General features: G+C 38.7%; 1 protein-coding gene across 1 annotated transcript in view; it reads left to right on the top strand.

The window, feature by feature from the left end:
• LOC128869183 (serine proteinase stubble) overlaps window positions 1-15,428 on the top strand; it is a 128,683-nt gene extending 113,255 nt beyond the window's left edge. Inside the window, exons 5-12 of the mRNA XM_054111696.1 lie at window positions 3,186-4,245; window positions 4,315-4,580; window positions 4,858-5,291; window positions 9,086-9,896; window positions 10,183-10,372; window positions 14,397-14,694; window positions 14,761-14,910; window positions 14,977-15,428. Coding sequence (XP_053967671.1) covers window positions 3,206-4,245; window positions 4,315-4,580; window positions 4,858-5,291; window positions 9,086-9,896; window positions 10,183-10,372; window positions 14,397-14,694; window positions 14,761-14,910; window positions 14,977-15,111 — 3,324 coding nt within the window. The 5' untranslated portion in view covers window positions 3,186-3,205 and the 3' untranslated portion in view covers window positions 15,112-15,428. The remainder of the gene's footprint in view (window positions 1-3,185; window positions 4,246-4,314; window positions 4,581-4,857; window positions 5,292-9,085; window positions 9,897-10,182; window positions 10,373-14,396; window positions 14,695-14,760; window positions 14,911-14,976) is intronic.
• Window positions 15,429-27,949: the final 12,521 nt, after the last annotated feature.

The raw sequence follows: 27,949 nt of genomic DNA, 5'->3' as shown, positions 1-27,949 counted from the left end.
TAGTTCAAAAATATAATATAAGATTTTCCTTCAAAATTCTTTTTTCAGGTAACCGAAATTTAGTAGAACAAAATTTAACAATTCAAGATATCTGCTCTCTGATGCCTGAAATCAAATACTTCGCGATCAGCAAACTATAGTAAATTATTCCAAACGCATAAGTGGATTTGCTGGTTTCAACACTCCATCCAAAGAGCACTTGATACTGCCCTTAAGTGTTTGATGGTAGCGGGCGTCAGCGCACCAAACAGCGAGAAAACGGCCGTCGAACTTTGAACGGTCACGGCCAATATGTCTTATTCGATTTCGGGGTCTATCAAGCAAAGGAGAAAAATATGTAAAAGGCTTATGGTATCCGTTTTTCGTTTTGCTTTATAACCGACTACTGCAACGCTGTTGCACGTAGATTTACCTTTAGTTGTGTTTGTAATTGTTTTTGTATATATTTTTTATGTTTCTATTCTGCAAGCTTTTATATGCACTCGCAAAAGTGAAAAGTTGCAATTAAACCAGTCAATGGTTTTGTTCAACTCGTCAGTTTTTCCACATGAACAACAACAATTTTTTGTTTGCTAATTTTACTGCTGCCACAAGTTGTTGCAACCACAATCTATGCAAAGCGCATGTGTGTTTTAATTTCTTCTTTAATACTTTTTTCTATGTCTGCTGGTGCAACATTACGACAGCAACATCAAAAACAGCAACAACAATTACAATGCGTTGTAGCTAATTGCCGGTTGGCAGGTTTCGCTTGTCTGATGACTGTAAAACCCTGCTGGCCGTGCCCGCCCAGCTGATTTGATCGCCCGTCAGCCCGCCTGATTTTGTATTTTTTTAGCGCCGCCGCAGCAGGAGGAAAAGCCCATGACAGACGAAGAACTTGAAAGGCCGAGCGCGCTTTCTTTCTTTCATTCATTAATCAGTTTGTTTGTAATTTGTAATTTGTAAGTTTGATGTTTTTTTTTTAATTTTTCATTATATTGTTCCTTACATATTCATTTGTATGTATGTATGCATGCATTATGTGTTATACTTGCACGCTTGATTTGTGAATATACGAGGGTCGTTTGAAAAGTCTGTGCAAAAATAAAAACTGCTTAATGTGTGGGGGAAACCTTTTTTATTTTTCGACATAGTCTCCTGTTAGGCCTATACACTTCATCCAATGTTGTTCTAGTTTGTTGATCCCTTCCGAACATTAGGATTTGTCCAAGTCTTAAAAATACCTAATCGTTTCTGCAATCACCTCTTCGTTTGAGTAAAATCTTTTCCCCGGCATTTCTTCAAATTGGGGAACAAATAGTAATCCAAGGAATCCGAGGGAGCTAAGTCCTGAGAGTAGGGTGGATGTCAAACGAGTTGGAATCTTATTTCCATCTGGTGCGTTTTCGTGATGGAAAAGGGCTTTTTTCAAAATCACTCGACTTCAAACGAATGCCAAACACAAAGAATTTCACCGACCTGGCTGAAACTTGGTGTGTGTTCTTCCAAGAGATGTCACTAACTAAACATAACCACGATATGCGCTAGTAGTGCCATCTCTCTGACTTTAAATGTACTTTTCCAACGGTCCTCGTATACAAATCTATGTACTTGTATGTGTATGCGTTTTACAATCTCAATGCCAGTCAAACACTCAACTATATAAAACCCCACCAGCTTGCCATTCAATTGACAACTTCGTATATCGTTCAACATTCGCTAACTCACTGCCTGACAAACTGTTCGACTGCTTGACTGCTTGACTACTTTGACTAACTGACCGCCTTAAGTCAGTCCGTTTGGCGTTTGACTGGCCACCGCACTATGCCGCTGATTGTTTTATGTATGCTAGGCGACCAGCCGGTCGACGGCGAACTTGATCGTCCAGTGTCTGCCAGTGAGTGAGTTGTCTGGGCTGTCTGGCCACAAGCGTTTCACTTGACTTGGCATATTTTGATTGCCATCATTTCTTATCGACATATGCAATACATTAATTAAATAGTCAAGTCACTTTCTATTAGAGACCTATGACCTGTCGGAATTGAAAGGCAAAAAAAGGGGTATATAGCAGGAAAAAATACTGTAATTCTGTAAGTAAAATAATTGTGAATAAATGTAATCTAATCGGTTTGGAGTTTAAGAAGCTCATATTTTAGACCCTCAATTAATTTTGATATTAATTTTTGCAAATGAATTCTGTCAACAAAAACGGTTTAATTACACTGTGCTACAAAGTGAAGGTCAAGATCTGGCGGGAGGGAGTCTTAGAAATAGACGTAAATTTGACGCTGAAGAGCACGAAAAAATTTAAAGAAAATGCAGCATCAGATGTACAAACTCTTCAACCAATAAAAAAAATGTTTGTGAAAGAATCGTACATTGGCTTTTAATCAGAATATTGTGCTTTATTGGCCACTACTTTTGCCCATACTTCCCATACTTCTGGTAACTTTCAAATGCCACATCGAAAGAACTCTTTACTTTTTGAAGCTCTCCACGAACCAAACCAATTCTTTTGATATGTTCGTATGGTGTAAGGTACCACCCCGACAGGTTACTGTTGTCGGCCGGAGCAGGCAATAATCGGAAGGGAATACGGCGGGCGAGCTAATACTTCTTACATTCCAATTGGGCTTTGACCGTTGCTGCTGACCCCGGTTTTTTACAGATACAATGAGAGCTATGGCATGTACCTGAGAGCGGACGAAAATTTAGTCTTAAGATATCTTTTATTTGATCTATTCTATCTCTGTAGCTGTAGTGAACAAAATAAAAAAAAAACTTGAATCCAACGTTGCCTATGATGTTTCAGCATTGCATTATATTTGTTTTGACAAATAGAAGTTATACAGAAACTAACTCGGCTATGGCGCCCGTTCAAGATCTATGTTAAGAATCGCAAATGTCTAGCGGTTCCACCGCAATAAAGTTAACTCGAACAGCTGATTTTTATTTACATTTCAGGTTTGCTAAAAAAGATGTCTCTATAGTTTTAACGCAGTATGCCATAAGGCCAAATTTCGTCTCTGGTCGCGCCTCAAATTGTCTAATAAAAATGTTGATATTTCTAATACCAGTCAAGGAGGTTTTCAATGAGCATTTCCCAACTGGTTCACCAATTCATATATCTCTAATTGTTTCTCTTATTGAATTCTAATATTTGTGCAATATTATTCAAACCTTCCTCTTTCTTTCTTTTATAGAATTCTAATATTTGTGCAACATGTGGAATAGTAGTAAATGTCATAGTCGAAGATGGCTAGTCACGGACACAAGGCAATCGGACATAGGAAGCAGCGAAGACAGGCACACGCTGTCCATGCGGGCGGAGAAGCAGTCACAGTCATCACAGTCAACAGCGACGTCAGCGCTGCAACAACAGCAGCACACTAAACGCAAATGCCGGCAATTATGCAACCACACCAATATGGTGCATAGTACAGTGAAGGGGCAACATCAGCCACAGTTGCTACACTTGCCAATCAGTGTTCTCACATCAGATACAACAGCATCGAAGTGTAGGCGGCGATGGCGACGGCCGCGGCCACATTCGAGAATGGCTACTATGATGCAGTTCGTGACGCTGTGGTTCTCATCCATTTCCTCACTAGCGCCGCTGAAGCGCACACGAGTCAACGCTTGCCTTAACCAAATAATAGAAGTATTACTAGCCTTACTATTAGCCAATTGCCTTATGCAGCTGTTAGGACAATTGCCCGTAGCTACGGCCGCATTCGGAGCGCCACTGGCGGGCGACACGCTCGCGGATGCGTATAATTTTTACACGAGTAGCAGAAGTCGGCAAGGTGCCGATGGTAGTGCCTTCGATGATGGCGTTTATAGCAACTATCGCCAACCGCACAGTATAGGTGGTAATGTGGCGTATGCATTCAATGCATTGCAACTACCATCGGCTGCTACGCTGGCGGCAGCATCAGCTTACAGTCTACCCGATGGCGGTGATGCGTTGTCGGTGAATCAATTGCAACGCAGTCAAAATTACAAAATCAGTCAGAAGCCCTGCTCGATTGGACGCATCGAAGGCACCTGTATGTTCGTGTGGGAGTGCATCAAGTCCGAGGGCCGACATGTGGGCATGTGCGTGGACTCGTTTATGTTCGGCTCGTGTTGTGCACACAATTACACAGATAATATTGTAATGCCGCAAACGTTCTCTTATACGCGGCCCACAAAACCGCTCGGTATTGGCGGTCTGAATCATAGACCACGACCGCCGCATCAGCCCCACAAGCCGAGCATTAGGTGAGTTAGAGTGGATCAGTTGAATGAAATACTTGGTTATAGCGAAGTGATTTCTATTTGTTTTTGTAGTGGCATGACTACCATCGAACGACCGCACGGCGCTGGAACGCTGGTCATACGCCCCTCTGGGCCGCATCATCAGGGTGCGTTGCATAAGCCACAATATACGAAACCCTCCTCGTTAAGCAGCACGACATCGTTCTCGACGTCTCCCTCAACAACGAGCAAAACAACAACAACCACTTCAACGGAGAACACTAATGCGCACTGGACTTCGAACGCAGTCCTGTTGGACATGCAGTCGGCAGCGGCTACGTCCACGGTAACAGCGTCCAGTGAGTATTTTTCTAGTACCAAATATGCAACGTATGGGTGTTTTTATGCTTGTTCTTTAACACAATTTTTAGAGACACTTTCTATTATCTTGAAGATACTCTCATTTATAAAAGAATACTTAAACTTTGTTATAAAAAATATGTAAATAGAAAAACTATGTAAAAAAGAACGCCCCTACTGCACCACACTTACACTAATAATATTTTGCATACTTGCCTGGACCTACATGAAGCACTTACGTCGGTGTCCCTCATTTAAATTCATGATTTTATACAGATCTCTGGCATACATCACCCCAACTGACAGCCGCAACGCAACACCATTGGCACATAACGACTGAGCCGAATTTTATTACCAAACCACGGCCGCCCAGCTGGGAGAAACCGACCGGTATGCGTCCCTCGAAGCCATCAAAACCAACAAAGAAGCCTATCTTGCCGCAGCCACAATTGCCCAGCTTCCAATTGACGCAGCAACAGCAGCAGCACACATCGCCGGTTATTGTGTTCACGACGCGAAGGCCAATGCCGTCGACGTCAACGCAGTCAGCGTCTACTAAACCATCCTCCTTGCCTCCTGCATCATCCCCGAACACCGCGTCAACAACACCAATATCGGCGTTGTCGTTGACGCGACCAAAGCCACCGTTCACCTCCGCTTCCGCAGCCTCCACTTCATCCTCGGCAGGCATCAATTCGCAGCAGCAACAGGTATGTATGTACCACCACAACACACATTGTACGATGCCCAACAAAAAGTGAGCGGGACGCACGGCAGGTCCGACTACATGCCGAGGTCATTTACTCAAACACTCACTCATTTGTTTACGAACTGACATACTGACGAATTTCTGCCTGCCTCCCTTACCTACATACATACATGCGTTCATATGTACCATGAATACACTTACTGTGGCATGGGCGGATTATCGCCCAACAACGATACGACTTTGAAGTTGATATAAAAATGTTTATGTAGCCCTGAGCGACATTTTATTGTTTGAAAATACCTGATGAAAGATTGCTCGTCATTTGGGTGTGGTGCAGCATTAAACTACACACATACATTCATACACAGTATATGTGCATCCACTCGTTGTGCCGTTTGGTCGATTGATCCACTAAAGTGTATCAGTAACTCCAAATGCGGCGTCTATTTTGTGTGTGGCATGCCGCATATGAGCACTAAATTTTCTGTGCTGTTTACGTACTTTGTTTGCGACATCGTAAAGCCCTAATCGCAGTTGACAGTAAAGTAGTAGCTAATGCTTGGTTTAGACCGATGTCCAGTCATGCTGATAACGAGACAGCAATAAATGGTCAAGCATGCACATTGTTGAAATGCTGAGAAGATCCCGACAACACTTTTCTTCGTTGGAGCTTGCTTCACTCAGTCAATCTTCAAGTGAATACCTGATTTAGTCTGCAACTGGCACAAGTATTAAATTCTCAACAGTTTAATTGGCGTGACTTGTGGTTGCATATTGGATCTCACCTCCACCAGCAAGAACTTCCATGCAAGCTAACCTACCCGACTCTACAGCTTCTGAGACTCTAAGCCACTGGGAAAGGTGAGTAAGCCTAACCATGCAGTTTTGATCTCGCTCATAGAACTAGAACTTACAACTCATCCACAGGCTTAATTCAATCATCTTCCTCGTAACCTGTATGACTTAGAACGAGGAAATATATTAGGACGAGGAAATATGACAATATCTGTCAAAGTTGTAACTTAAAACCGGAGTAGGTTGTAGTGGGTGAGAAGCGTCTATAAATGATTTGTTTAGGCGTAACTTAAAATAAACAAATTAGAGAGTTGTTGATTCTAGATTGTTAATTTAAGTCTGTAATTAATTGAGAGTGATGAGAGTTTTACACTGTAAGATGATACACTTTCATTAAATGGCAAACTTCCGAGTGTATTTCTGCCACGAAAAAGCTCTTTATAAAAACGAGGGCCTGCTCGAAGTCGGCAGAACCACAAAACTGTAGGTGGAACAACCACAACACGGCGCACGCCAACGACGCACCCCACAAACAGGGGGAGGAGCTCGACCAAACATTCAAAAAGAGCATAATCGCCAATTATATATTATATATGTATAAACAGAGGCTAAGTTAGGTTAGGTTACGGTGGCTGCCGCTCTTCAAGACATGCAGAGAGGCTCTCTTACGCTCACAGTTTTTTCTAAGGAACGTTGCGAGTTCCAAACGCCCATTGACTCGAAGTGTGCTAGGCATTTAAAGAAATATTTACTCTTCTTATTTATTTTTCCTCCGTCTTTGTACGTTCAATTTGGAGCTCTTCCCCTCTTTCCGCGAGTCATGGGTACTAGCAATATCGATCTTCTTTCATAGAACCTCGACAAGATCTGTAAGGTCACTGAAGACTATTCTGGTGAATCAGATCAAGGCCGTTTAGCAACCTCTCCGATCTTTATCATCTGCTCAGAACAGCTCGGCTAAAACGCTCTGTTATACGTTTGTTTCTTTCTATGAGCAGTTGTTCATTTATCTCTACATTCTGAAAATTAAGTCCTCCCAGTGCACATTAATGGTGGTAGTAATTTTTCACCTCATATTTTAGCTGGTCGGTTTCGCTTTATTCCGTTTTTTCTTCACATTGGTTAGCAGTGTCAGTCAGGGACGCGTCTTCTAACGTTTGAACATTAGTTCCTAGCTGTATCCATAACTGAAGACACTCTAACAGCTCTCTCTCGAGTTTGCTATGGCAGGTAGTATAGCATACTTTTTTATCGTCTCACGACCCCTCTCCATACAGCGATCTGATACTGAAAGCGAGGCCAAGCTTCTGTTTCGAAGGGTTGTAAAATTCCTCTATGCAAGCGCGCTCTCAGTAAAAGGATTTTAATGTCTATAAGCGCAACGAAAATGAGGAGGAGTAATACATATAAAGCGGTCTTTTAAATTTAGCGAGCTAATGACAAGGCCACTTCAATTGCCCCAAAGGTATGATATTGGAGAATTAGTATTAATATTCATTGTTTAAATGGTAACCCTTTTCCATTGACGTGTTTTTATTTAGTTGAGTTAAAATGGGAGCCTATTTGAATATATATGCTTCGTTATAAATGTAATAGTAACTTACTGTAGTTTTTTTTTTTTTAATTTCCTCGAAATGTTATTTAATAAAACAGCGGCCTGTGAAAAACACTTTTAAAGTATTTGTTCGTCTGATCAATACAGTCAATTGTGCTTCCTATATTAATGGATACATGATGCAAAGAATAATGAGATGGCGCCTATCGTGGCACCGTCACTTTGCTCTCAGCGAATTTGACAATGAGTTACGTGATTTTAGCAGCAGTATGGCCAGATTACCATTTTCGTAACTTGTTTTAGCATATTGTTGTTTTTTTTTTTATTTAGAGTCGGAGTTTTAGTTCTTTCTTCATGACATTTTTTTAGCCTGAAAATATAATGTTGTAAAATATACATTTTTTAAAAATTAGTTCAATAATTCACTCAGTCTTATATAGCTATACTTTTTTTAACATCTGGTCGCATTGCCCGCGATTGCGGTTATTGTTGGTGTTATTTTCCTTTAGCAGTGTAATCTCTCTCGCTACTGCAGTGTTGCCTAGCTTTGAATACAAAAACGCACTAAAATGCCCATTTAAAGAAAATAAAATACCAAATTTTTATTGAATTACTTAAAGCACTTGGTATGCGTGACTCTTTTTGTAAAAATGTCGTTAAGGTCTTTTCAGTATTTTCTGGTCTTTTTTTGCTCATTTTTACTATGAATACACCTCTTGATGCCCTATGTCTCACTAAGGATTGAGGACCGCACGAAACGATTACACCTCTATGGTTTTAATTCGCATTCAGTAAATTAATTTTATTGTTAAATATTCTCATTAGAATCACTGCCCTATTTGAATCCATGAGTCCTTGACATAGGAATAACTCCCGGAACGATTTCCTTAAATTCAGCTCTAAACTATAAAATTCTCATTTCATGGTAGAGGTCTCTAAAATTTCAAAATATCTCCAGCAAAACTCGAAACTTTCTTGACTATTTAGGTGTCGGATTCACGTGGTAGCGTATTTTTACGGAGCCTAATAAGATACTTTCTTAAAGAAAATCTTATTTTCTTCGTCAGTAAATATTTCTCAGTTAACTATCTAAATGACGAGCCATTCAGAAGCAATTAAGTTTAGCCATTGTGTATGTGTGTGTGTCTTAGGCTTAAGTACACCAATACTGGACCTAAGTTGACTTGCTATGCTACTTTGCAGAGACGGCCCTCCTAGCGCTTGCAATAACTCATTGGTAAGCCAAAAGTCGACCCAGCGTAAAAAGTAACTTCGCGCGACAACAGCTCGTTTCAATGCAAAGTGCGCCTGCGCACGGGTTGCGTTTTTGTGGTGCATTGAAATGAAAAATTGATTTCTGACATATGAAAAATCTCCACTGACATGAGCACCGACTAGACATAAATAACTATGAATAATTTCAATCTCATAATTTAAATTTGCAGCACCAACACCACCAGCATCAACAATATCCACAATATCAGCCGCCGCCTATGTATGCGAAGCCACCAACGAAAGTGCCTGCCACAACACTGGCGAGCACCGCCGGCATTGGCAGCGCTACATCAACTACTACAACGACAACAACAACAACAACTACAATGCGTATACCGTATAGTACGACGGTGAAAACGACAACGCGTCCTTACACGCGCCCAACCACGCCCAGCTGGGTCATTAGCGAAAGTGGTGTGCTCAGCAGCAGCAGCAGCAGCAGCAGCAGCGGCAGCAATAGTGGCAGCGGTGGTGGCGACGCAATTTATCCATTGCAATCTACCACAAAGAAGCCAACAACAACAACCATAATGACTACAACAACGCAAAAGAATAGACCAACTTCAGCGGCTACAACATCATCCACATCATCATCGTCAGCGCCATCAAGCTCATCCGAGTCTTCTTCCACATCATCCGCATCAACATCGCACAGTGGCTCCACGACGATGCCCATCCGGCCTACGTATCGCCCCACATGGTCCACAGCATCAACAGTGGCGCCCACGCGTCCAAGTTCTTCCACATCAGCAACAACTTCATCATCATCATCATCATCATCACCCTCATCCACTTATGTCACCACATCGCATTATATGCCTCCTTATGGACATTACCCACACCCGCAGCAATCACATCAACAACAACAACTACATCATACATTGTCGCCACACAATCTTACGACGATCGAATCGAATGAGATCTCCGATAGTTTGACAGATAATAGCACCACTCTCAAAATCATCACTGCGGCACGTAGCGGTAAGCTTTATAACTTCACTGGAATAGTCTTTTTTTACTGCTTGAGATGCGGTCCATTTATCTTATCCACTCCACTCGCTGCGGCATTTGCATCAGCGTTCAATGAGTGATGTTGGCATTGAGTGTCGTGCAGACAATGTAAGCCATCATTTAACTGCATTTAATCATTCTCAAGTTTCCGTGCAACAACATAAAAATTTAATTGTTTTTCTTAGGTAATCTTTTTCTCATTTTTCAATTTTCTTCCCCACCTTTTCTTTTTTATGCTTTGCTGATGGATTTGTAGAATGTGGCATACCGGTGTTGGCGCGTCCGGAGACGCGTATCGTGGGAGGTAAGAGTGCGGCGTTCGGCCGTTGGCCGTGGCAAGTGTCGGTGCGTCGCACTACGTTTTTCGGTTTCTCGAGTACGCATCGTTGTGGGGGCGCGCTGATCAATGAGAACTGGATCGCTACAGCGGGGCACTGTGTCGATGAGTAAGTAATTTAATAACTGTTAAATACCATATATTATATAATATATGTACATAAATATGTGCGTATATGTAAAATATAGAAATAAGACCAGTTTTTGGCGCTTCCTTGTTGCTTGGAGCAATATAAGTCTATACACTTGCAGTCACATAATTAAGTCACGTCATCTTTTTACAATTTCAGGTTACATTTTTTCGTTAATTTTTTTAAAAAAATGTAGTTCATTGTGTAATAAAAACCTCATAATTCAAAGTTCCAAACTTTTTACAGAATTCATAAAAATTCATTAAATCTTAGTACAATAAAGAAAAAACTTGAAGCCGCTTAAAAGTCATGTTGATTTTTAACAATTTCTTTTACATACTCGTACAAGTCCGGAAGTTTTTTGGAAGTGTGAAAAAATTCCATCATTTAGAGTTTAAATAATTAAAATGCCCAATGTGGGTAAAACTACTTGGTAGTACTTTTCTGGAGATTTTAGAACACTTTTTTTTTTTTATCGATAAATTTTGTAGGCAGACACTGACAAACATCCGAGTGTATTTCTGCCATGAAAAAGCTCCCCATAAAAAACCATCTGCCATTCGGAGTTGACTTAAAACTGTAGGTCCCTCGCTTTGTGGGACAACATCGAGACGCACGCCACACATAGGAGGAGGAGGTTGGCCAAACATACAAAATAGGGTGTCAGCACCAATTATATGTATACTATAGTATATATGTGTATACGTATAAATATACCTATACTTAATACATATATATCTCGATAAATTCCAGCAGAGCAATTTCAAATATCCATGAACCCATTTGTAACCTGATTAGTATTTTGAGTGCTGAGTAAAAACATTGACTTTCACCATTGCAAAGTACTTCTAGTAACGGGCAACTCGGAGGTGGTCGATGAGAGGTTCTGAGGCTTACAAAGCCGCACCTCTCGTTGCTAGTTGGAGTCGTAGTTTCATACTATCCGAAAAAAATTCATGCGGTGGGACTCAAGACGTCAACTCCCTTCCGTAATCGTATTTAGAACGATGTGGTGGAATCATATCAGTATCTACTACTCAGCTGCGCTGCTTGAGCACGGATAAGATTCAGAGATCTTGACTCTGAATTTATAAGTATACACGCGCCTGAGAAGCTTTCAGGCTTGGATGTTTGGCGCCTGTAAACTTAACTAACTAAGCACGGAGCAGTTTGTCTTTAATAATTCCTAATTCCAACATATCTTATTGGTATATATTCCTGGTCTGCTATCCTTACACGATATGATATAAGATTAGTCATATACTTGATTACTCTCTTGCGGATCTCTTGCTGACTTTTGTGCGTTATGTGGCAGAAAAAAACAAAGTAGATCACAGCTGAGTACTCACTTCCAAGGATAGGCACATCTGAAAAGACCTAACATAAATGTGAACTTGAAAAAGATCTTAAGTAAGAGAGTCACTAACTAGATAACTAATGGCTTGTAGGCGAATAGAAATTGAAATTGCTGGTACCACATGTAAAAAGGAAATAATAACATCCCTCGTTTGGCAACTGGATGATAAAATTTGTGATTGGAAAATAGGGAAGATTTGTAGTTCTTAGCGTATTAGAATCGGCGATTATTGCAGGTGATTATTTACGGTGGTTTTTATTTTCGTATATTTCGTTCCAAGATTTCTTATGGAATAATTTCGACATCAAAAGGATATCAGAAGATTTGAAAAAATTTCAAACTCTATACAACATGAGAGATACTTTGGTGGTTAACAAAAAATAATGTAATAAACAAACCCTAAGTTGCGAAGGAGAATATCACTCTTCATTAAGTAGTGGGCGATATATGCCGATACCTTAAGGGCACTAAAACTTTTGAGTTTTTTGTGGCCCAAATAAAAATCTCCCGGAAATTCTTTGCAGCGATTATGAAGAACTCCCTTGGGAACATAAAGCCTGACAGCAAAGCAAGCGGATCAATATAAAGAAGAAATCCAATGGCGTGGAATTGAATGTTGTTACTTCCGAATAGATTAATTTTTCGTTTTTTAAATCTACACTTACTACAGAAAATATCTTCTCGCACAAAGCAAACCATTTCAAATTACATCAATCAAATTGTCGTTTTCCCTCTTATAACAAAAAAAGTAATAACTTCAAGAAAGTTAATTTTAAACCAGACGTGCCATGTTTTAAATCCAGTGCTCTGACCAATAAATGTTAAAGTCAGTTCCCAATATATCTTTCTATTTGTGCGTAGGGCTTTTACGAAAGAAGTCATGCAAGTCACATATCATTTGTTCATCATGTTCATCAATCTTATTATGGTGGTGTCAAAAAGGCGAACGCTATTTTGTATTTTGTTCTTCCTAATTCTATTCCAAGGACTGTTCAAATGTTAAGAACAACACCACTTTTCATATAAAAAAAATATAAATATATATATTAAAAGAAAGTGGACTGAAGTCTCACTACAGCCATACTTTGATCGCAGAAATTACTTTAAATTAATTTTAATGTATATCAACACTTACCTTACAGTCATAAAATTGATTTTCATACAATACATATAGAGGAGTACCAAATTGGCAAACAATAGCTTAGACAAAGCTTTCAATCACCTTAACCGTACGATTTTTTTTGGTCTTTGGCCCGTAAAATTGTCCCTTTAAAATTTTGGTAGAAAATTTAATCCTCTTACCACCTTTTCCGATGAACTTTCACTAATCTGTTTTGAGAAAGGAGAAAAAATGCGCATTTAGCTGGGAGACCGAGGATTAAAATATATAACAAAAAACTTCTCTTTAAATTTTATTTTAAAAGTTTGAGGACTGAAACTATATTCGAAGTCGTATTATGCCTAATATTTTCGTAAAGTATTCCACTTTTACTAAACTAGTACTACATACAAAAACTCAGACCCTCTGGATGAGTAGTGTCTTCGGTCAGCATCTCAAGGCTCGCCACCATACGATATAAATATATGCCACACTTGTGAAAAATGGACGGAGAAGGTAACTCCTGCTAACTATATTGCCTGCTAACTAGCAATATTCAAGAAATTTTAACAACAAAGAAGTATTTTTATTAAAATGGCGCTAGATGCCTAGATATTTTAATTAATCTAATTAATTGGAGCCAACATCCTTTGTGGGGTATTTCACCAAGCTTCTTTTCCAATTTTTTGGAACGCCAGTAAGTTTTTATGAGGAGCTTTTGTTATGGCAAAAATACACTTGGAGATTAGTGTTTCCAGCCCGAAGTTTCGAACCTGTGCACTTCCGAATGGTAGCCCATTCGACTTCTGTGGCCGCCTTTAGTTCCCAAAAATTTTCTGATTCCATTTCTCCCTCCCTATAAAGCCTGGCTCCTTTACTTAACCTAAAGTTCCTTTCAAGTAGAAGAACTATCCTCTCTCTAACTGTCGTGTTTGACGTGATAAAAGGCAATTGCCTCTCCCCACTGCTTGCTATTTATTTTTTTCAGCCCAACGAGGACTCTTCGCTATCGAAATATTTTAATCTGGGCTATAGCTACAATCAGTAAGAATCTTTGTAGTTTATTGGCTTTTCCAATAAAACAAATAAACAAACAATCTACGTCTATAATCAAGATACATTACATGCATAGCCTAATCGATCATTTCCAACAGAGTTTTAAAGAAAGAACAGAGAGAACGATTGCTCGCATTGTGGTAGTTTATTACTGGACACTTTTGCGTTAATGTCAGAGTCGAAATTACTGAAGAAAATACTGGACTGTTTATTTTTATGGAAACGAGTGAACGCCCAAAATTAAAGTGAAGTTTATTTTTCAATTTATTTTCTAAATAACAGGTGTTTCGAAAAAATACCTGCGGTTTTGAAATCTCCATAAAAGAAGTACTTAAAACCAAGCCTTAAATATCTTGCTTTTATAGGCACTTAAAACCAAGTCTACTTGATACTCACTTTTGTCTATCCATAGGCCATTTTTTTCGTAAAAAAAATTACAAAGAATTTTATTATTTGTATTTACTAAAACACGCTTCCTTTTCATTTTACAGTCTCCTCATCTCTCAAATGCGGATACGCGTCGGTGAATATGATTTCTCACACGTGCAAGAGCAGTTGCCCTATATCGAACGGGGTGTGGCCAAAAAGGTCGTACATCCCAAATATAATTTCTTCACCTACGAATATGATTTGGCGTTGGTAAAATTGGAACAACCGGTGGAGTTTGCGCCACATGTCAGTCCCATATGCTTGCCACAAACGGAGAGTTTATTGATTGGCATGAATGCCACGGTGACCGGTTGGGGACGTCTCAGTGAAGGCGGCACGCTGGCGTCGGTACTGCAAGAGGTAAGCGATGCATATGAACTGGTGAAAATATATTCCATAATTTATTTCATTCTTGTTCTCATGAAGGTGTCTGTGCCGATTGTGAGTAACGGCATTTGTGAGTCAATGTTTGCGCGTGCCGGTCGTCAAGAGTCGATACCGGATATTTTCGTGTGTGCGGGCTATGAGAATGGTGGGCATGATTCGTGTCAGGGCGATTCCGGTGGACCGCTGCAGGTGGGTTTGCGTGACTTTTTCATTTTAGATATTTTTAATTATTCTACTTATTTTTCTCACAAATAGGTGAAATCCGCAGATGGCCGCTTTTTCTTGGCGGGCATCATCTCGTGGGGCATTGGCTGTGCTGAGGCGAATTTACCAGGTGTGTGCACGCGCATCTCACGCTTTGTGCCCTGGATCATGGAGAATGTGTCGTGATGGGCATGGCATATGAGACGAGGCCGGCATGCAATCGTTTTAAATTCGACTGTAAATAGTTTAGGATTTATTTTTATTTAATTTAATTTTTTGTTTTGCAATATGTTAGGCACAGTGTTCGATTGAAGAGTACTTTGTGCTCTCATCTGTTTCCTATGATAAGCATGTTTTCTTATTTCTAATTTATTTCCCTATTTTCAAAACAAAAACGAAAACAAAAAATTATGAAATTATATATTGTTAAATACTAATTTATATAAATTATGTGATTTATATTTATGAAAGTAGTTAGTCGCAATTAAAAAGTGAATTAATTATAGGCGAAGTTAAGGAAGAGCAAATGAATTTAATTAATTAATAATAATTAATTTAAAAATCTCGTTAAATGGTGAAAAATCTAATTTCTAATAGCTCAAATTTATTCTTAATTTAATTTTGTACTAATTTTATTTAAGGTTTTTTTTTAATACGATTTATTGCACATTTTTAGGCATTTTTTATCTTTTAATTTTCTTATTAAAGTGTTTTTAGTTTTTATTTTAGTGTCTTTACGAAAATGTAACCATTTTTACAGCAAATTAATATGTAAGTAGCATGGCAATATTAAAATTTTTAATTTATTTAATTTTGTACATAGTAAAAGTCATTTCATTACACAGTTGTTATAAAGTGAACGAAAATCATATTTTTACAGCTGATATGTTATAGTTTATAAGTATGTTAGTATTACAAAAAAAAAATCAATTTAAAAGTAGCAATGAAGCAAAATTTTCCCTTTTTTAAAAAAAAATTTAAGTATGTGCAGGCAATAATTTAAAAACTAAATAAATTAAATAATTAATTAATGACTAATCTTGCCCAAAGAAGCAAATAAAAAATAATGGAACAAAATCAGAGCTTGTTTTAATGATTACCTTCTTCTTTTTCTTAAATAACGTATTAACTTTCTTGCGCTAAATAACTGGGGCCAAGAAACATATACCTATGAAGTGAGACCTTCAGCTATTAGGCTATAGATGTCGCTAGGAGCATTTTTAAACCTTTCTAAATGTCTTCTTTTTTTCGTCTGTCATCTGTCAACAATATTCAGTTTATTGTTTGTTACGTTTCATACAACAATGCATTTTTGTCGCTCTTAAAAATGTCGAATTTCGTGCCTTCAAACTACGATTTGCGGACATCGTTGATTTTCTGCTTCTCAAGCTCATCAAATGCTTATAGAAGCTTATGGTGGGCATGCTCTAAGTATAGCACAGTGCTTCAGGTGGTTTGAAAAATTCCGAAGTGGTGATTTTAGCGTGGAGAAGGAGGACCGTGGCCGGCCACCGAAAAAGTTTGAGGACGCCGAATTTCAAGCATTGTTAGATGAAGATGATGGTCAAACGCAAGAAATGATGGCAGAGCAGTTGGGAGTGACCCAAAAAACCATTTCCAAACGTTTGAAATACATGGGCATGATTTTAAATATCGGAAGATGGGTGCCGCATGAACTGACTGAAAGGCAACAAGAGAACCGAAAAACCACTTGTGAAATGCTGCTCTCCCGGTTCAAAAGGAAGTCTGTTTTGCATCGAATCGTTACGGATGATGAAAAATGGATGTATTTCTCCACTCCCAAGCGTGAACGATCGTATGGTCCGCCCGGCCACAAGCCAAAAACAACGGCCAAACCAAATCGCTTCGGCCGCAAGGCAATGCTGTGTGTTTTCTGGGATCAGCGTGGTATAATTTGGTACAAGCTATTAAAACCAGGTGAAACAGTTAACGGTGCAAGCTACCAACGACAATTGGCCGATTTGAATAGCGCTATACACCGAAAACGCCCAGAATATGCCTATCGGGGTCACAAAGTAATTTTTCTTGATGACAATGCACCGCCACACAAGAGCGGTCCGGGAATTGGTGGAGACGTACGATTGGGAACCGCTGGTGCATGTGGCTTACTCACCAGACTTGGCGCCTTCCGATTATCATTTGTTTGCAACGACGCACTTTCCGAGCAGCGCTTCAATTCTCACGAAGAAGCCAAAAAATGGCTCGATGATTGGTTTGCGACCAAAGACGGCCAATTTTTTTGCCGCAGCACCCACAAATTGCCTGAGAGATGGGAAAAATGTGTCACTGGCGATTGCTATTATTTTGAAGATTCAACTTGTAACCATTTTTTGTTAATAAACGTTTGAAACTGAAAAAAGTCTCATTTCATAGGTATCTACCTCTCGGACAGGTAGGAGATTACATCACATCAAAAAAAACCAAACGAAAAAAAATAATTTAAACCGACTCTTACTAATGAGAACTAATTAAGTAATTTTTTTTTTGCATTATTTTTTTTTTGTTTTTGCTGAATATCCTTACCCGAGATGGGTCTTTGTTCCAAAGTAGATAAAGCTTCTATCTTCCTTTTTCGTCGCCTGCGGGTATTTCTTCTTTTTCCTTAGTGGCGCGATAACCGCTTAAGCGATTTTGGCCGAGTTTAACAAATCGCTCCAGTTATTTCTTTCTTGTGCTAACCGGCTCCAGCTAGATACACCAAGTGAAGCCAAGCCCTTTTCCACCTAATCTTTCCAACGCAGAGGAGGCCAAAGCGCTTATATCCATTCGGACGACATGACGAAGCCGCTGGATCTTTATTAGCTACGCTATGTGTAAGTCATGGTAAAGCTCATACAACACATTGTTCCATCGCCTACGACGCCGTCACCAACGTGTAAAGTTCCAAAAATCTTCCGAAGAATCTTTCTCTCAAACACTCCAAGGGACGCCTCATAGGATATCGTCATCGTCCAAGTCTCTGTGTCTTTATTTAAGGCTGGAGGACTTGTATTCATTCCTAAGACATGATCTAACCAGATGAGCCATTACATCTTTATTTGCAGCACTATGCCCCTCAAAACCAGAACACTACAGGAGAGCCGCAATCAATAGGATCAGCATGGTGAGGCACTTATAAAGTTTTTTCTTGGAAGTCGTTAAAAGAGGACGAAAGAGCAGCCGTTGAATTTCAAGGGCTGACCTTATTATCGGCGTTAATACAGGTTCCCAAATATTGGTTCGAAGTCCACTAAAGCTCGTACTTCAAAATTACAAAGGCCAACAGATTAGAACGAATGCTATGTCAACTCGCTCAGCTGCCCCTACATGAATATCACCACGCTGAACTCTAAATATCTAGAAACCTCTCTCAGCGCTTATTCCTCGATAAACATTTTATCCTTGGTAACAATCTTTTGCCATTTGTTCTTTACTAACAACATCGTAGACCACAGCTGAGAGAAAACTAAAGATTGGGCGTAACACGAATCACTATTTGGCTCTCAATGAGCTTTTGAGTTGACGTAATTGCAGATCTCTTTGCTTGCAAACAACTTTTGTATTTTTACTATACTACGTAACTTTTAATTTCTTTTTTCAAATCTTTGCTACTTTGACTTAGCACCTCATCTAGAATTTTATCCCACCGAAGTTGGTCTTTTTTGCCATTTCAATCTGATCATTCTTGTCTCTCGTCGTATTTGTCTATAGTCCAATTAATATTTAACTCAATAGGGCCAGTCTTTTGTGAATATTTAGGAGCAGCTCTGGAATTATGCTTCTAATATCTGCACCTATCAAATGATTTATACGAGTATATCTCAGCACCCACCAGTAATCGTCTTAGCCACACAAGAGTATTACTACTGTCTAAATTTTGCCAGTTGCTCCCCAAATGGCGAAAGCTACAGTGTTAGCCCACTTCCGATGATGGTTTTCCGTAGATGGTTTTTATTAGGAACTTTTTCAAGGCAGAAACACTCGCAGGATTATCATTGCCCTGCCGAGAGGCGAGCGCTATTAGGAAAAATCATTTGGTAGTGAATTTCGAATCCGGGCTCCTACCGAATGGTAGGTAGGTAGGTGAAATAGTTGAAGTACTAATCTGGCACTCCCCAAGCAGTACTAAAGCGCTGTTTTGATGCCATTATGAAACCTCCAACGAATGGTAGTCATGTATAAACCCATTCGACTACGGCAGCCGCTTATCTTTTTTGGACTCTACCCCTTTCCCAGCAAAAGATCTCCGCGTGACGCCAGAAATGATACGACTGTTAATTCCATGCTTCTGGGTTCCTCCTAACTTTTTATTTAATACACCATTTTGCTTAATGTTGAAATTCCGAAGAGAAGACGGGAGCTGTCGAAATGTTTCTTCTAGTGCAAGCCGATGCCTGACGGTAAAAAAAAGTACATAGATTGTTTTCAAGCCATATTTCGACTGTCGATGAAAAGCGGTTCTATAATGGAAATGTAGATAATTATTGATAATCACATTTTAAATCTTTAAAAGCAAATTATTATATTTGGCACACGAACCGCTTATAACTCTGACTATCATTAGAGGTTTTAAAACAGTGTTAGCAAAATTAAATTTAACATAATTCATCAGTTTTGTTTTTTGGTTCTTGGTGGGTGAGTAGAGTTCTAAATGCCTTCACACTTACAACGACCATCATTCAGAGATGCGGCGACTAAAACAATCCCTCTTTCGCTTATGGACATAGTCCTTTCCTGGGACTACTTTCTGCATTACTTCGGGAGGGGCCAGAACGGCGTCCATAAAATGAACCAGTTCTATTAACCCACGTTTGAGACCACCATATTTGCAGCCAGCTTCATGCGGCCGCCGTAGCCGAATGGGTTGGTGCGTGATTACCATTCGGAATTCACCGAGAGGTCGTTAGTTCGAATCTCGGTGAAGGCAAAATTAATAAAAACATTTTTCTAATAGCGGTCGCCCCTCGGCAGGCAATGGCAAACCTCCGAGTGTATTTCTGCCATGAAAAAGCTCCTCATAAAAATATCTGCCGTTCGGAGTCGGCTTGAAACTGTAGGGCCCTCCATTTGTGGAACAACATCAAGACGCACACCACAAATAGGAGGAGGAGCTCGGCCAAACACCTAACAGAAGTGTACGCGCCAATTATTTATTTATTTTTTCATGCTATAGGCTCGTCTTCTTATGTCTCAGTCTGTGTAGCTTCACTTTGTTGCACTGTGTCGAGGTCTATCGTTTCTCCTCGCGTTAAAGCATTTTTCTGATTATATTGATCAGCGCGTTGCCGCCAATCTGGCCCCTCAGAGCATCTCTCCCAGAACCCATCTGTCGTAACTAAAGAACGTCTGTTCCGCGCCATCGCTCGATGCTTCGCATGGGGTCGCTTACCTTGCCAATGCGGTATTTCCGGAAGTATCTGTGGCCCGAGAGGAACTAAGTCATAAAATTGTTCACTTTCACGAAGTTCCTTTGAACTCATTTGCCTATTGTTGGATTGAGTTTCGTCGTCCATCTGCTACCCAGGTCAGTGTCCCATATTGGTGTCAAAAGAAAAGTTTTAAGAAAGCTTCAGGAGCTACTCGTCTGGATAAATATTTAATTTACAACTTTTCTGTGTTGCAACAAGTCCTCCCGTGTTAAAAAGAAATACAAACCTATAAGTTCAGTAATTTGGTAACTGAAACAGGTTATGTGCACAAAGTTTTAATACACGGATGGGATATAATTAAGTTCTTTGATTTACCAATAGATAATATTTTCTGCCTTAGCCTTAGAAAGTTCACACAAAATCTTTACAAAAAATGGGCTTTCTCATACTGGAAGAACTGGAAAAGTACATACTATTATCGTCAGATCCATTAGTTTTATGTCAAATGAACTTAATATAAGGAAAAAAATCATTAAGGGGTTCCGATTCAAGCCATGAATTGTTGAAAATGAAGAAGCAGATAATAGCACGGAACTCTCTACATCAATTATTAAGTTCCACCTCTAAGGATTTAAGTTCAAAAACTGGTATATAACACACAATCAATATATGTATCATCAATTTAGATATTCGTTTTATTTTCTTAATTTTAGGAAAATTCTGTTGTTTTCTGCCATCATCATTTCCTTTATTTCCCATTGAAGCATAGGGTCTCAATAAAGCATTTCTACTTGGTTCTGGTTTTGGCTAGCAGTTTTAGTGCGTTCCACGATTTCTCTAGATCGGTCCCTGTTGCGGCTTCCAAGCACAGTCGACCGCCTTCTGTTGCATCTTTTCGCAGTGTGTGGCCTATCCACCCAGACTTTCGTAACTTTATATGGTTGGCCATTGGTTGCAAGTTGCACTTTTTATAAAACTCGTCGTTGCTGATGACGTTTGACCACCATACCTTGAGAATACGCCGGAGACATCTATTTACAAAACTTTGGATTTTGCCAGTTAGATGGTCAAGCAAGGTCTCTCATCTATGAGCAGTATTGCGATGACATTTGATTTGAATAGGTTGATTAATAGTTGTATTCATACTTTTCAATATAATTGTAAATTTTAATAATAACTATGATATAGGGCCATATCAAAAAGTAAAAATTTAAAATTAAAAAAAAAAATTACGGAAACACCTATTTCATTTTTCAAATTAGCGACATGTAGTCATTTAAGGGGCAAAGTTTCAACAAAATACGACCACTAATTCTATTTTTTTACATTGTTTGTATGTATGAATGAATGGAGTGAGGGTATGACAGGAAATTGTTAAAGGAATTTTTGTATTCCATATGAGCATTGAGGAGATAACGCCATTTTCAAGTGCAACAACGCTCGACCAGACTTGCCGGGCTACAAAAAAATATGTTGTAGCTCCTTTGTGTTTATCAATTACCAACAACTAGCGCGTGAACACCATTCGGAAGAGCATAGATTCAAATCTCCGTACATGGAATACTAAATAATAGAAACGTTTTTTTCTGCCTCGGTAGGCAATGACTAACCTTCGAGTGTATTTCTGCCCTGAAAAAGCTCCTCATAAAAAATCATTTGCCATTCGGAATCGGCTTAAAATCGTAGGTCCCTCCATTTATGGAACAAATCAAGACACATGCCTCAAATAGGAGAAGGAGCTCGGCCAATCACATATATATATGATGGCAAAAAATTGGCTAATTTCGTGGATTAGCCCTTAAATGACTCTAGATTACTATGTTTTTAGAAAATGTTGTAGTTAAAATGGGGTAAAAATTACTACAAAATGAATCAAAAATTAATGAATGAATGAATGAAAAAATTAAAATGAAAAAAAATCACACTTGAGACGCCGATACATTCAGAGGGAATGGCAGGTTGGTGAGTATCATAGAAAATTATAGACAAAGCCTTAGATGTCCTTTGGTTTTAGCAGGATGGCGCACCGTACTCCACAAGCAATCGATATTTTCCGCGCTAAGTTCGGCATATCAACTTACAGAAGAGATCTGAATTGCTAAATGGCTACATTTTCGAATTTATTTCCGAATGTATAATTTTCTAGCATTGAAAATTGCGCATACATCCATAAATACATATATATGTTTGTAAATACATATACATTTATACACATATGTCATTAGCCCCGTTTTCCCTCTAATTTTAGTTGATATTGTTTCATCAATAGTTTTCTCACCTATAGTTTTATGCGTACATATTATATATATATTAGTATATACAGAATAAGCATATATACATATGTATAAGTAAATGTATGTATATACAATATATAAAAATGAAAACAACAATAAAAAATAAGAATAGTATGAAAAGGTTATATCAAAGTTGTGAAATGAAAAATAGGTCACAGTCGGTGCCGTACCGCTGGCAGGCAGATAGTAACAAATGGAAATGTGAATCAAAGATGATAAATCAAAAAAACTCTAAAAAAGGCAGAATGATAACAAAAAAATATTTGTAATATATATTTTAACGAACAACATTAATTTGGAATAGGTGTATAACAAGTGCGAAAATTATCAAAATTACGAATAGCGTGCAAAGGGAAACTAAAGGGTGTGTCGTCTGCTGGTTTCATTTGAAAATGCATTATAAAACTGAGTTAAGTATTTCTCTATGATTTTTTTTTTATCGGCAGCCCATCTTACCAATCCATATTAGATATCCTAAACTGAAAGACCCATACATTTTACAATAATTTTACGAATTTTGACTATTTTCGCGAAATTATGGGGCATAACTATAACACTGAAGTCTCCCTAAAGAGTCACAAGGAAGTAGACTCCGCAATCGTGTACTCCAATGACAGTATAGTCTGTGCAACAACAACCTTCACACCTATTATATAATTAAAATGAATAACAACAAATACAATCTATTCCATAAAATCTTGGAACATATAATATAAGAAACAACTAAAATTAAGGCAACATTGGCAATCTTAACATTCGCTGGACATTAAAAAAAGCTCTGTATGGCAATAAAAGATATTATAAGAAAGATATGTTAAAAGTGGATAAGAATGAAAGTTTGAAAAATATATCGTATCGGTGGGAACTACTACAGCTACAAACTACACACAGATGGAAGGCATGCAAAAAAATCGACAACGTAGTAATGAACCAAACTCCTCTAAAGACAAGGACAAATTCTTGGGCGAAAACTCCAACATAAAAGCCTAAAATACTCGCTGACGATTTCAAAAAACATTTCCAAAGCAACATAATAACCAAGCTATCGATAACTCTGAATTTCATGCCCACTTTACAAGGAACATAAATACACCAATTAAAAAAATAACTTTGAAAGAAATACAAAATACATAAATAAGTCCTGGGGATTCGACGGAATAACAGGAAGAAACCTAAAGGAGTTACTTGACAAAACCACTATCTGCTTAAGAAATATATTTAACTTAGAATTACGAATGGTGTATTTTCCACCGTCTTGGAAAGTTGCCGAAATCATTGCAATTCCTAAACTAAAAAAGACGCTTCTGAAGTTTCTTCATACAGACCAATTAGTTTATTACCATCATTATCAAAACTTTTTGAGTAACTTAATCTTGGCCGCCTAGACCCTATATACACGAATCTTAATTCCTTCCCAGCAATTTGGATTACGTCGAGAATATTCAATAATAGAATAGGAACATAGAGTAAAAAAATTATATTCAACGAATATTCAACTCATGGAAGCCGGGGTACCTCAAGGCGTTGTACGCAGCTGACAACCATTGAAGTGACAACTATTCGGAAGTGCGTGGATACGAATCTCCGTGCATGAAACACCAAAACTATAAAAACAGTTTTTTCTAATAGCGGTCACCTCTCGGCAGGCAATGGCGAACCTCCCAGTGTATTTCTGCCATTAAAAAATTTCATCATAAAAAATCATCCGCCGTTCGGATTGGGCTTAAAACAGTAAGTCCTTCTATTTGTGGAACAACTACAAAACGTACATCACAAATAGGACGAAGAGCTCGGCCAAACATCCAAAAAAAGTGTAAACGCCAAATCAATAGAAAAACAAAAATCAAAAAAGTTAGACATAAGAATCTGAGAATAAACAATTCACAAATCCCGATAAAGGATGATCAATTTAGAAGTATCGGATTTTAAATTGAAATAAAACATTAAATTGATTGGGTAATCTATATTATTTTTGTGTAGAAGCACTCATGACATTTATTTTTTAAAGATAATGCCTTTCAAATGTCGGCCGCAGCTGTGCCGTAATTCGGTCATCCGTAGACAACAATTTTAATTGATTTGCTAGAGGACTTCGGTCCATATGTCGTGAAAAACTTTAGTAATGTTGGCTTCCAATGTCTCAATTGAAGCTGGTTTATCCACAAAGTATTTAAACTTTTCATACCCCCACAAATAAAAGTGCAAAGATGTGATATCACACGATCTTAGTGGCCAATCCACTGGTCCGAGGCGAGAGATAAATTGCTCACCGAAACGACGACGCAGTAAATCCATTGTGGCATGAGCTGTATGGAAAGCAGCGCCGTCTTCTTGGAACCAAATGTTGTGGAGATCACAGGCTTCAATTTCAACGATAGCGTTCGCCATGCACTGTTACATTGGCGCAAGCCTCGTCTTTGAAGAAATATGAGCCGATGTAATGACTGTTCTTGAATGGAGACGGGTTGCTCTTCAGCCCAAATACAGCAATTTTACTTATTGATGTAGCCAATAAGAATGTAGCCAAAAACCCTTTTCACAGAGTATCGATATAGAATTTTATGATTTGTGACGTTGTCGAGGCGTAAGTCTTTTCATGATGAAATGTCAATGAATACTGAAAAAAATTGTATATTTAGTTTGACAGTAGACTGGCGTGATACAGTAGCAGAAACGCAGCAAAAATCATATTCTCCGTTTGGCGAATCATACGAGTACTGCCATGCGTCAACACCCATCAACAGAAAACGCAAACTCCAGGCGGCTCAATCGACCAACACCAACTCAGCAGATAACTAGAAAATTTTAAAATAATATGCTTACTCGTACATTGCAAACTCACACAAATACTCACCAAAATGTAACATTAATAATGATTGATATTATGGAATCCAAGCTGTAAAAGAATTACTTAGTGTCATAAGACAGGTGTAATTAATAAAGGAATCCTAAACAAAATAAGAAAATAAAAATAGCTGATGGTTTCAGTCCCTATTTAAGCAATAGCGCGAACAATATTGCACTTCAATGCTCGAATCGCGTTTGAATTTTGAAAATCACTTTGATGCCTCAAGGCAAATTACAGGAGCATAACAGCCGGTGTCAAACTACAGCGAAACAAAAGATCGATTCTGGACGACTTGCGACTTGCGACTCAGAGCGCACCCACATACAATTCTTCAATGTTTTCCAAAACATGGAAAGGTTAACATGTCTCTGAAGTACTCTTCGTTGATCGTAACGCTGTCGCTGTATTCGTTTGCAAGAAAGAGTGGTTCAAAAATGACACCGCTCCAAAAAACGGCACCAATTAATCACACGCCCACCATGAAGTGGCAATAGAGCATACATTTTGGAAGCTAATTTTTAAAATAATATTTCGAAAAGTTTCTTACATGTAATCCGATCCATTTTATACGGCGGGGATGCAGAGTGGTTTAGCGTTTGGACTTTTAGGTGCCGATTTTTTTGACTTTGCCGTCTACAATTGTTATGTGAATTATGTGTCAAAAAGTCAATTTACTGTTAGACATACAAAATAGGTCGCTGTTTACTTGAAGATAGTTGAGGATTTTGGACTGAAGAACGCTTGGTTGAAAATAAACATTCTTAATGAAAAAATAGCTTTCCAGATCAAGCTTTTTTTATTTTTTTTATTTGTGGAGGAGGAGGAGCATGAAAAGCCTATGGCCGAAGCCGTGGTATGGCACTTCAACCCAACTAAACTCCCCCTCATGTCCTACGGTATGTCTTCCGGAACTTCACCGTTAAGTAGTACGGCGGGAGGCCGTTGTGAATATATTATTACTCAGTCGTCTGTTGTTGTCATTCTGTCCAAGTACGATTTTTTGCAGTACATTACATTAAGGTACTCTTTGTAGAGAAGTTCTTCTGATCTGTTATTGAAAGTTCTTCATGCTGTTTGCGGCCACTGCACATGCCGTTTTTCAGCTTTCTTCGTATTCGTACATTCCTATATGGGATAAGATTTGACTCACATATGTTTTCAGCAAACACTCTCTCAAGCATATTTCACTCAATAATGGACCGCGGGCATTGAAACAAGATATGCCTCGCCGTTTCTCGTTCTCAAGTGTAAGTGTTCTTTAAAGCAAACGTGTCCAGTAAGCAATTGCGTGATACAAAAATCGATTTCTCCGTGTTTTTGCTCAATCCACCTTGCAATGTTTGGAATCAGTTCAAAGGTTCACGTACCTTTCTGGGATTGCTCCCACCGTATCTGCCATTCGTCAATTGTTCGCAGCCTTTCTTATGCCCAATGGTGTTATTTAACCTGTTCATGTCAATCGCGAGAAAGTCGATAAGCACCATTCCCGTTATGACATCGATTGCTTAATCTGAGACACTGTGATAGCCACTGGCTACTCTCAAGGCGCCAAGTCTGTATGTGACTCGTATGTAATCAAGGTACGATGGATACGTGTATGCCCAGATTGGTGCTGCGTACAGAATCACTGAGCTCGTTATAGGAGTTTCCGTATACTTGCGCGAGGGCTGCCAATATTACGCATTAGTATAGATTCCAGATTAAGCTCATTTCAATCTATGCCGATTGAGGTGCCGATAAACCCACTTGCCATTATGGAGCAGCCGTTGCATCCCAAACAAGTGATTTTTCAGTATAGGTTGTGATAGGGCGGCATCACTGGACCCTTTTTTGGGTTTTTTGTGTTGTTTGCTTTTGAAAATAGAAAAAAATCGGAGTTAGAGTCGATAGCGAGCATTATCGCAGCATAAAAATATTTTTTTTTGTTTCCAAAAACTGCAGAGGATAACATAGGCGATATTTGGTTTCAACATAAGACGTTACATGCCTCGTACCCAGCCTTACGTCTAGACAAAACCGAATAATCAGCCGAAACGTTGCTGTATGTTGGGCGCCCAGAAGTTTCGATTTGGCTCCATTAGACAATTTTTTAAATGGTCTCGGTAAAGGTGAATATTAAAAAAAACTTTCAGAGACGATAAGTTTCGAAGTTTGGAAAAATGCATAGAAAAATTCGATTCGCGATTCGCGAAACGAGTTACTGTAAGGCCAGTCGCAGAAGTAATTAGAATGACTTTCATTTATTTATAGCCAAGCTAAATTCCAAACGCTATATGAATCACCCTATATGATGTTTAGTTTCTGCTACTTTTTTGACGTGAATTAGCAGCCAATTTAAAAATAGAATTTAAATGTAAAAATAGAATTAAAAAAAACTAGTCGATAGTCTACCCTGTAAAACTAAAAGAAAAAACAAAATGCCTAACAATCAATTACACGTAAATTTGAAAAAAAAAACGCAAAAGTGTTAAAAATATAATTTGAAGTGTATAAAATTGCCAGCAGTCAAAGCA

The sequence above is a fragment of the Anastrepha ludens genome, chromosome 2 (genome assembly GCF_028408465.1).
Source record: "Anastrepha ludens isolate Willacy chromosome 2, idAnaLude1.1, whole genome shotgun sequence".
NCBI lineage: Eukaryota > Metazoa > Arthropoda > Insecta > Diptera > Tephritidae > Anastrepha > Anastrepha ludens.
This window is presented reverse-complemented; position numbering and strand designations above follow the sequence as displayed.